Source organism: Tachypleus tridentatus, chromosome 8 (assembly GCF_004210375.1).
Source record: "Tachypleus tridentatus isolate NWPU-2018 chromosome 8, ASM421037v1, whole genome shotgun sequence".
Classification (NCBI taxonomy): domain Eukaryota; kingdom Metazoa; phylum Arthropoda; class Merostomata; order Xiphosura; family Limulidae; genus Tachypleus; species Tachypleus tridentatus.
Genome location: NC_134832.1, coordinates 42,508,146 through 42,520,070, shown reverse-complemented (window position 1 = coordinate 42,520,070; position 11,925 = coordinate 42,508,146). Strand labels below are relative to the sequence as shown.

The 11,925-nt window shown below is 33.5% G+C and overlaps 1 protein-coding gene across 2 annotated transcripts in view; it reads right to left on the bottom strand.

Moving 5' to 3' along the window:
* Window positions 1-271: 271 nt before the first annotated feature.
* The window catches only part of LOC143222276 (uncharacterized), a 47,370-nt gene continuing 35,716 nt past the window's right edge, over window positions 272-11,925 (bottom strand). Inside the window, exons 7-8 of one of the 2 annotated variants that reach the window (XM_076448570.1) lie at window positions 3,673-11,523; window positions 272-1,256 (exon numbers count right to left, since the gene is read on the bottom strand). In XM_076448570.1, the coding sequence (XP_076304685.1) occupies window positions 8,749-11,523 (2,775 nt within the window). In that variant the 3' untranslated portion in view covers window positions 272-1,256; window positions 3,673-8,748. Of the gene's footprint in view, window positions 1,257-3,672; window positions 11,524-11,925 lie in introns of those variants that run through there. The other variant, XM_076448571.1, reaches the window with a different exon arrangement.

The following is an 11,925-nucleotide window of genomic DNA, read 5'->3' as shown; positions in this document are numbered from 1 at the left end:
TTATAAAGATTCACAAAAGGATTAAATTGTCATACTACACTGATAGATTGTTTTACATGTGGTTTAAATGCAGTTTAATTAGAATAACCAATAAACTATGAAGTTTGGTGCCTTTGGCCAAAATTTTAGTAAAATAAATTAATTAGGCAAATTTGATAGTATGCAGCTAACTACTGTTAGTCACTGACTGCTCTAACATATTTATTACCCATGAGCAGAGACGTACCTTGTAAAAGTAGAAAAAATGGATCCCATTCACTAACAAAAATGCCAAACACAATTTTTATGTTTATTTAACAATGGGGCTTGGATTGGAATACAAATTTCATAATTTGTTTATACATATGTAATTCCACTGCCACATTTCACTTGTTCTAAATGAGAGGATCTTTGCTGAATGTGAAATTAATATCAGAATACTTTAACCTTCATAAAACCAGTGTGAAAGCACAGATTTGCACATCAAATAAAACTTCTGCAGTATGTATTAGTCATTTCAAAGGTACCACAATTACAAATTATGTATTCTCAGTACAAAGCTGTAGAAGTCATCAGTTCATTTTTTAACTGCTACCAGAATAGTGACAAATATACACATATGAATTTCTTTTACACAAAGATAAAATCATGGTCAATTCTTCTAAGTGACATTTGGTTTTCATACATTTGATTGAAGATTTGAAGCCTCAAATTTAGATCTCTAAAACCATGCTGTACACTTGTCCCATGATTAAGGACATAAACAGTTTAAAATAACCATTTTTCTAAAAGCACCACACTCGTGACTATGTACACGCTTCTTTTTCTAGTACTGCAACCATCTTCGTTCCCAGGTCAAGTTGAAAATCTGTTTCAACTAGCCACATTAAGTGTCATAAAAGTTACTTCTTTTTGACCTAAATGTAATGAATAATGTTTAAATAATGTAGTTTATATGTTTCCTGCATCTAACTGCTGTACAGACTTGTATGCCTGGCATACATTACAGTAAACAAAAGCCTATTCTGAGGGCACAGGTCCAGTTTCTATTCTCATAAGCAGCCCACAGAAGGTTGCATTCACCTTCAACTATCATGAAAATCTGTTGTTAATGTGTCCCCTGTTGATTTACTTGCATGTGCATATCTCATGCATTTAACAGCCTCTCTTGTGTCCATTAATCTCTTCATACCATGAGGTTTAACCAGAAGTTCAGAGTTCTCTACAGTATTAACTTTCCTTTGTAGCTCGGTGGCAGAGAGACTTGCATCCTTACTCTTAAGAAGAAAAAAATAATAATACCAATTACAATCCAGTATGTATCAAGCCTTATAGTTTTTTCATAATTAAGTTTTGTAGTATTACATTACAAAAATAAGTAATTTTAAGGTATCACATTAGAAAACCATAAGACAGATCAAATTAATCCTTTCATTACCACAAATTGTTTTTTGAACAAGTAAAGTCTATTGACTAATAAGTGAAATCCTCCATAAAACAAATCATTTGTATGAGGCTTGAAATACTAAAGTTGAAAAAAAATTAAAAAATGAATAATCATAAATATTATCAGTGGGGAAAAATCCTTAAGTTGCAACTTATACTTAATTCCAACCAGTCTTATTCTTATACATTGATCACAGGATGACTTATTCAACAATAGAATCAATAAAATGCTGAAAAAGCTATCTCAGGAAAGAGAATGTTTCTAGCACCTGGTATGGAACAATCTTTGAGATATGTATGACAGAAGTGTAGTCAAAGAAGCACAAAGTCTGCAAAGGTTAATACTGAGTTCCACTCTAATTGTTGATATACACCACCAAATTAGATTTCTCTATGTGAAGTAAAACATTATAGTGGAGTAACAATGGTAGAAATTCTTTGACATACATGATGAACTATCCTTAGTTCCAAAAGACTAATAAGAAAGATTCCTATGGAGATTAGATAGAAAGGCTGCAGTTCTGCAAGCACAACACCAAAGTTCTTGTTGAGGGCATTTGGATTAAGTGAAAGAAAAGTGAAACCTACAGTGGAAAACTCTGAATTCAATCAAATGTTATTAAAAGGAAATGTCCCACTGAAGGTGTTTCATGTAAACACAACAAAAACTAATGGTCTTGCTCAAAAAAAACTATCATTCTCCAAAACAGAGAAGACAGTTTTGAAAGATGGAGGAAAGGAAAGAGATAAGGTAGAACTAAGAATCTAGAGATTACAAATCCAAAGGTAACAGGCAAAGAATTCCTAAAAAAGTGTTTATCAAAATCCTGGTTATAACAGATACTGAATAGGTACAGGCTGAGACTTTGAATAATCCACCCAAAAAGAAAACTAACGTGTTCACTAATTGAGTGAGAGTCAATGACAAAGCAAGAATAATTTAACTGTCCATAAAATGAAAACTGATATAGAATATGGTCAGAAGACCCACAAATGCTTTCACAACATGGGTAAATACATAAACTGTTGATCAGACTGAAAGGGAAGACCATAAACTGATAAATACTCCTTGTAGGCAAAGTGAAGAATTTGTTGAACAGACATGTTAATCAAGACATGTAAATAATTCTGATATATACTTTTTTTTATCCAAAAATCTTCAAGAAAAACTCCATAAGATCTCATAGTTTAAAACAAGGGAATGTTCAGATAATAACTGAAATGGAAAAAATTTAATACCAGTCTCCATTTGCTTAATTTCTTATAAATAATGAAAATATGACTGTAAAAACCTGGGAAACATGAAGTATTGCTTTGATAGTCAATTTCTGTAAACAAAATTCTAAAATTACTGATCCAGACATTGAATTTAAATTGGAATGGAAAAATAAAAGAGGGAAAGTCAAAGGTGGCAGAAGATGATGAAATTTGAGAAAAAAACTATAACTTAAAAATCTGATGGGCTCAAAAATCTCAAAAACAAAGATTTCACAGATTATCACTGGATCCCTAGCATCCTCCCAAAAATGAATTGAGAGGAGAAGCTGCTGAGAGAAGAAAATCAATGCTTCTTATTTGCTTCCATACTTTGCAACTTGAAAGGAACTTTAAAAAGATATACAAGTAAAAGACTAAGAAAGAGCAAATTCTGTAAGGTTCTGACAGTTTCCAGCTTTACATGAGGAATGTTTTTGAAAAGACTACACTGGGAAAGATTTAATACCAGTCTCCAACTATGTGATTTCTTTAGCACTATGAAAAGATGCGAGTAAAAACCTGGGGAAACAAGAAGCACTGTCTTGATTATCCCCTTATGAAAAAGGTTCAAAACTTTTGTATCCCAAATTTCAATACAAACTGCACCAGAGAGAAAACAAATACAAATTGAAAAAATAAAAAATGGAATATAAGGATGAAACTGAATAGAAAATCTGAATAACTCATGACTCCAAAGCCAAGGATTCCACATATTAACACAGCATTTAGAAATTGTAAAGCTGCAATCAAGGTTTCAGAGCTGATCAGTTAAGAATGCAGCCTTTTCAACTCTTCCTGCTTATAAAATATTTCAAACAAAACAAAAATAAGTTTATGCTTCAAGGTTAATTTTGTACACTACACACAATCATAAACATTCTTTTTAATTACTATTTAGTTGAACAGTATTTTATACTTTGGTAAATATACACTTAAAATGAAGATTGAGAATTCCATATAGCTTTTTAAAAAAGAATACACTGGACTAACCTGTTCTGAAAGAGGCTGGAATTCCTTTTCACAGTTACTTGTGGATTCTCTGACCTGCTGGTGACTGCTGCTCAAGTAGGTTTCAGTATTCAACAAACTGCCAGTCTTCCTCAAGACGGTTGGAATAGTTTTTTATTTTTGTCACTTCTGCAGTAAGTAATTCAAGGTTTGACTCTTTCAATTCAGAATCTATTGACATATCTAGAGCACAGCGAGATGCAGAATGCAAGCAAGGTAACTGTGAATAAAAACATTCATTGGACTTTATACTGCTTTTTTGTACAGATGAAAATTTCTGAAGACATACTTTTTCTGCACTTGAAGATTTCTGTTCTCGAAGGAAAGTCTGAAATGCATTTTTAGAATCACGTACAACATCTTCTCGAAGCAATATTATTGTTCCTTTGGTAGATTTAGATCTATTCTCAGTCTTTCCAGTTGCTCTGAGTTTTTGGTTAAAAATATTTTGATTGTTTTGTAGCAACAAAGAACTATTAGACTGAGTTTGCATACTATTTAAAAATGTTTGTCCTGACACAGATTTTACAGAAGTTACCTGTGAAACTCCAGATGTCTGTATCACACTAGTATGAACATAACAAGGAAATTTTTTTTGTGGGTGGGTATTTACCTTTCCTACTACATCACTTTTCTGAACACTACCAACACTAAACTGTCTGTGATGTGGAGCTTTCCGATATTCCATTACCCCAGGAGCATTCCTGACCGGTATCCATCCTCGTTTTTTTCTCCATTCTCTCTGAAGAACAAGTATTTTTTGTACCTACTGAACAATCATGTACAGCACAGGCACTTGATGATCTTGTTGCTGTTACACCTAGAAAAGACACTGAAGATTTATTATATTTTAAGTTATTGTTTGTTCTGGGTACCTCAGCTGATGAATTTTCATTCAAAGTCATTACAGCCATTTCACCAGATGGCTTACGTTTAATCACCATTGTTTTCAAACCAACCTTTGGTGTTGACTTTGAAACTGAAGCTGTTGTTTTGATATCTGAAGAGACAAATCTATTAGAGGTTGCAGTTAGAACAGATGGAGTAACATTTGCAGTTTTTATCACACTAAGAGGCTGTTTACAAGGAACTGTTGATATCTCTTTAAAAGGTTTGAGGTGTATTATTGGTCTGAATTCCTTCAAAATGGTGCTGTTGAAAGTATTTGGTATTATTCCTGCAAAAGATAAAGCTTTTCCTGTTCTTAATGTCTTTTGAACATGGGGTGCTGAAATTACTCCACCACTTATTGAAACTTCATCAACAGAAGTCATATTTGGTGTTTTTGGTCTCTTTTCACCATTCACCATCTCAAACAACTTTTTAGCTGATAAGTTCGAGGATACTGTTGCTTCATGAGAAAGGTTTAATTCTGATGTTCCTACAGCTAATTTTAAAACACAGGGAGATTTTACTCTCTTTGTAGACTCTACATCACAAAGAGCAGAACTTATTTTTTCTGGTACCTTTTCAACAGGATGGATGAATTTTCTCATATCTAGCTTACATTCATTTGAAATGTTGGACCTTAGAGGTTTTAGTGTCATCTCAGAAGAATGGGTGCAATTTATTCCTTTTACAGAATTTTCAACTGCAAGTGTAACACTTGATGTCCTTTGTATCAATTCATGTGAATAAATGGAACTTGTTTGTGAGTGCTCTTGAAGAGAAGATATGGTATATTTTAATGTTGTTTCAGGAGGGATGATAGATTCTGCTTGTTTCAATGTCACTTGAACAGAATGAGAAATGTTTACAGACCCTGTTGCCCCATGAACAGAAGTGGCTTCTATTGTTCTAGGTGCCATATGAATAAAATGGGTGGAGTTTAAAGTGTTTGGTATCACTTCAACAAAAGGGGTGTAATTTACCATTCTTGGTGTTACTTTAATAGTAGGAATAAGACTTTCTGATATCCTTTTCATTTGAACAAGAGGAATTCCATCCACAGATTCTGTTGTTGCATGAATAAGAGAAACGGTGTTTATTGTTCCTGGTGTGACATCAACAGAAGTAGAATTTATTAGCTGTAAAGTATCTTGCATAAGAAAAGATGTAGTAGAGTTTCCTGTGCTTGGTATCACAAGCATAGATTGGTTGGAGTTTAATGTTTTTGGTGTCATCTGAGCAAATGAGGTAGAGTTTATTGTCACTGATGGCATGTGAATATATGTTGTTGAGTTAACTGTTTCTGGTTCTATGTGAACAGTTGGTGTTGAATTTACTGTTAGTGATGGCATCTGAGCATGTACCACAGAGTTGACTGATCTCGGTGCTATACAAACAGTAGGAATGGAAGTTTTCGTTTCTGGTGCTATATGATCAGCAGAAACAGGGTTCCCTATTATTCTGTTCATCTGAACAAGAGGAGTGGAGATTATTTTTCCTGGCATCACTGGAATAGAAGAAGTGGAGGTTAATATTCCTGGTGTCACTTTAACAGAAGAAATGGAATTTACTGTCTTTGTATTAGTTTCCATATAACATGCAGAATTTACTTTTATGTTCGTCATACGAAGAGGTGGAATGAAGTTTCCCATTTTTGCTGTCATATGAATAGGAGTGAAGTTTAATGTTCCTGGTGTCAGTTGAACATTAGGGGTGGAGCTTTCTGTCCACTGCATTTTAACAGATGGAGTAAAATTTACAGTCTTTGGTGTCACAGGATTAGAAGGAGTAGGGTTTACTGCTTTTGATGTAACTTTAACAGATGAAATATAATTTAGCATTTCTGATGTCATCTCGCTAGACAATGTTGATCTTGTTTTCAATGAATCTTTAACAGAATGTAGAGAACTTACTGTTTTTAGTGTATTGTCAACAAAAGGAACCAAGTCTACTGGTTTTGGTGCCATTTTGGCAGAAGAAATGGAGTTTATTCTTCCTGTTATCAATTCAAAATTAGAGAAAGTATTTGCTGTCTCTAATTTATTTTCAAAAGAGATATCAAAGTCTACTGCCTCTGGAACGGCTTGAATGAGAGGACTGGGGTTTACAATTCCTCTTGACACTTTACAAAAAAGGTTTATTGTTTCTAATGAATCACCAACTGAAACAGGATTTACTGTTTTTGTTGTAGAATTGCAGGATATCTCTAACGTCCCCTGTGTAATTTTAACAGAAGGAATCAAAATAGATTTTGCTGATGTTATTTCACCCAACTGAATGGAATCACCATTTTTTGACATTAGGTTAGTGGGTGAATCACAGTTCATACTTTGAAATGGTACAGAATTCATCACTGGTGTGTTTTGCATTTTTATCAGATGCACAGGTGTCTTTAAGTTTTGGGTTCTTTTTGGATCTCTTCCTTTTGTTTCACTACATACAGACATCAGTGGTTTAGAATTCATGACTGAAACTTCAGTATTTTTTATAGAATCTCCCAGTGAACTGTAACTTTTTAGTACTCCAGATTTAAAAATTGTACCAGAGAATAAAGTCTTCAAAGCAGGATTACCGATGTTACTCACTGGAATAATAAGTTTTCCAGCTATTTCCTTCCCAGCTCTATTTACAAGTTTAGCTCCAAATCTAATTTCACCATCAGATGCATCTGTTCTATTCTTCTGATACTGTGGCTTAATGCTTCTAGTCTCAAATATTTTGCTCTCTCCTATACTGGCAAAAGCAGAACATGCAAATGTTTCAACAGCAGGTTTGGTTAGATAAGAGTTACACACTGTTACTTTTGAAACTTCCAAAACCTCTTCCTTTGCTGTACCTAAAAATGGTCTGTTTACCAAAAATATGGGAATTCGGTGTAATTTTTTATCCATAAGGGATGATTTTTCTTCAGAAGATATAACTGGTAGTACAGGTGTTTTTGTGGTCTTAGATAAAAGCATTTCTGTTTTACAATCTTTCTCTTCTAATAATGTTGGATTTAAACTGGTAGTACACATGCTTCCTTGTGATACAAGAGTAGATGTTACTTCAACTTCTGAGTTCTTCACTGTTTTGTCTGTTTTATGATGCAACATCACATTAGAATAAAGTGCCCTAGAGTGTAACTTATCATTAAGGGTTAAACTGTACAAGTGGGAAACATGGGCTTCACCTTCTGATCCTGAATCCCCAATTAGCTGCTTATCTTCCTTCAAAAAACATTTATTTTTGGACTGATATGTACATTTTTCCACTAGCAGACATGCTTTACTGGCTGAGGAGTCAGGTGTGGAGTTATGACAATCATGCAATTCAGGTATATTAGACATATTCTCAGTACAACTACATATCACTAAATTAAATATATTATTCTTATCTACATTATCAGCTTCATCTCTTTGAAGTCCTATTGTTTTATCAATAAAATTTCCTGTTATTTCACTATCACTTGACATAGAAGTGCAAGTTGTAGCTTTGGCACTTCTAATATCCATTTTTTCTATGTCTTTATCATCAGGACTAGATTCAAAACTATCTATAAGTTTACAAGTGAAATCTTCTGGTATAACATTCACAGAATTGGAATTGTTAAAGATTTCATAACTGTATGAAGTACTTGGGTTTTTTACCTGTTTATCATAAAAGCTAGACAGTAATGATGATGATGAACTTTTACTTTATCATCTGCAGAACAAGACGTGACAAAATGTAGTGATTCTGAATCATCTAAAATAGAACATTTCCTTTCATTACCTGAATGATGACTGCACTGTTTTGCTGTATCATTTTCTTTAACAATAATGCTACATTTTGTAAATTCCACAGAAGATAAACAATTCTCAGATAAATTAGCAGACTTAATATTTTCATTTCTTCCACTGTTAATCTGACTTATTTCTTGATCCATACATGATATCTGAAATGATTCTTTACTTATCAAAGTCTTTTGTCTTGCAATGTGAGCATCCAAAAGTTCTTTAGATAAAAATACTGAAGGCTCAAGGGATTTCTCACAATCTAAAGTTTTTCTTCTTTCTTCTTCAGTTTTAATGAATTTTTCAAAAGAAGATATAAACGAGAGAGACCAGTTGTGAGATCTTTGTAATTGCATTCCACTTGCAACATCTTTAACTAACCTATTCTGGGCATTTTCATTAACTTCTCTAATATTTAATCTTTGTGATCCATCAAAACTTTTTCATGGTCCATAGAATTTATGGTGCATCTGTCATCAGATGTACTATATGTTTCAATGATTTGTGGAAGGTTTGTATTTGTGTTTTTTATTCTTCCTCTATGATCACTGGCTTTTTTATCTACACCATGCATATAATCCTGAATTAATTCTTTCTCTATTAGTGATGGAGAATTAACAGTTCCATACAAAAACTTAACAGAGTCTTCCATACTTGGCAAAACTGTACTGAAATCACTTGGAGATAAGTCATTTATTTTTTTACACTGAATGATGGAGGAGTTTTCACCTGGACTGGAAATATCAACAGAAACTTGAGACTGTTCTGTTTCATGTGACTTTCCTTGGGCTACAAATGGCTTAGATGCTAGAGATGAAAACTCCAAATTCATAGGAGAGCTGGAACTAAGTGATGTTTCTTTCTGCAAGTGTACACACATATTACCTCCATCAACAGAACTTATATTTACAGAAGAACCCAGAGAATTATCCTGAGATTGTCGTGTTTCATGCGGCTTTTCCTGGGTTACACATGGATTAGACTCTATAGATGAAAACTCTAAGTTCCTAGAAGAGACAGGACTATATGATGTTTCTTTCCATAACTGTACATTCATTTTTTCTCCATCTACAGAACTTGTATTAACAGAAGAACCCAAAGAATGATCATGAATACTTTGAAAGTCTTTTCTAAAAGTTTTTGTTACATATTTCTCCAAGTTATAAAATTCTGTGTCTTCAGGTGTCATTAGCTTTATAACTGTAACTTTCAGCTTCTTAGTACTTTGTCCAGTATCAGCATCTGAACATTTTCTCTTTCTTTCAGTACCATGATGCTTCACAAGTGCTTGTTGCACAAAATTTGTTGTGTTTGAATCAGAGAGAAAATTTGGAGAAAGTATATCTGATAATACCACAACTGGTTTTTTTACAACTGATTTGGCTTTTGATGCAGAAGTCTTTTCGGAATTGTCCACAACTTTTGGGATGTAGATAGATTTTACACTTCCTAAGTTTAGTCTAGATAAAACCACCTTTACAGTTTGTGTATTAGTAGGCTTCACTGGTTCAGCAGTAGTCACCTCAACTCTTGGTAAAATCACCTCAGATGACATATGACTTGTTTCAAAAGAATCACTTGTAACATATGGAACCTCACTCAAATAATGACTTTCCTTTTCATATTCACTCAATAACATTGTTTTTCTCCTATTGACAGTCTCAGATTCTTGTTCTTTACTAATACCACACAGACTATCTTCAGTATTTCCAGCAACAGTTGTGGAAATGATTTTATTTTCCACATTATTAACAGTAAACATACTACTTGTACAACACACATCTGTACCACTGATAGAAGATATAGTGCTTTCACAGGAAAAAGGCAATGTTGTACTTATACTTGAAGTCAAGTTATTTCGACAAGATAAAGTTGTTTTATTGCGTATGGTTGTACTAATGGTTGAGGACATAGGGTGTGTGCTAGGTACAAATGTTTTAGTGCATGGAGTTACAGAGCAGGATGACTTCATATCCATGCTAAACTCATTGCTTCTACTTGATAATGTTGTATCAATGACTTGAAAAATATTTTTTGCATGGAGTGGAACTGTATTAATGCTAAAAGATGCACTATTTGTCCTATTTAAGGATATGTTTACACCAGATGTAACACTGTTTGCACAAGGTGAGATTGTGCTAGCAATGGGAGACAAAATGTTTAAATCAAGTGAATTTGAATTATTCCTGGTAGATACATCATTTTCAAAAGATAATGGTAGGTTCATAATTGGTGTGTTTTTTTCACATGGGATACTTAAGTTTGTATTGTAGGAATAAGTTGCACTAGGTAAAGCTTTACTTATGCTAGAAGGCACTGTAGTTACAGAATATAAAGTCTTATTTATACCAGATGATGTACCTTTTTGAATAAATAAAGCTCTGCATACATCAGATGGAAAACTGCTTGCACAAGAAAGTGGTGCATTTACCTCATTTTGAGTATAATAATAATAATTTTCTTTTGTTCTATTTAAATAACATTCTTCCACAACAGCTGGCAGACACACTCTGTGATCTGACACTAAATCAGCCTCATTACCGAAAGAACTGCTACACTGCATTGCAATATTCAGTCCAGAATTGTTTGCAATATACCAATTACAAAGTGATTCCACTTCCTTCCAACACTTATTAGCTTTTAAGAATTGACACCGCAAACACTCTAATACCACAACAAGGTCTTTTAACAATAAAAATGAAACCCCTGGAATATGTGTGTCCAAAATAGGGTGACTATACTTATAAATATAAGGTGGCCTTCCATCATGACACAAACTGGCTAGAATTTCTGGCTCCTCTGAAGGCGTAGAACATCTTCCACCACATCTACACTCTATTTGGGGCACTGAAGTGACACAACCTCCAGAACTGTGAGTCAAGTGTAAAATATCCTTAACTTTAGTGTGTTCTTGCTGGCCATAGATGATCTTATGGAGTTTGTATAGAGCACCAATCTTATCATCATTTGGGTCTAAACTAAATGAACTCAAAACACACTCATATGCTATGACTGGCCATCTACTGGCAAAAAGTGTCCCAAATTTATAGTAAACAGAAGATATGTGAACTTGTAGCTCTTTTACTTCATCAGTTCTTCCTTTAATATTTATTGCTTCTAGATAGTTTAAGTCTGATGTTAAGCCTCGGACATACAACTCTATGTACAATGGAAATAGACTTGGCCCATACTGAAAAACAGAAGCATTGCACATTGATAATCAAATAATACCATTAGCATAAATACAAAAAGTATTATTAATTCATCAGAATCAACAATTTACACATTCATTGAAAGTTTGCAGTGATACACATTTCTTCAATCAAAAGTGGTTATAAGCAAGTCTAAGCATGTGTGGGTAATCTACCATTCTTTACAACTTCTATTACCAACATGTTAGGCCTAAATACTGTTACGTGAGCATTTAACATCTACTTTGAAAAAGCAAAGAATCTTTTGCCATGTTAAGAAGAAGCTTATAATAACTACACCTGGTTTAAAAGCTTCTGTTATAATAACTGAACCTGTCTCAAAAGTGTTTGCTTTAATAAATAGATAAGGTTCAAAAGCATCTATTCTATTAACTACTCAA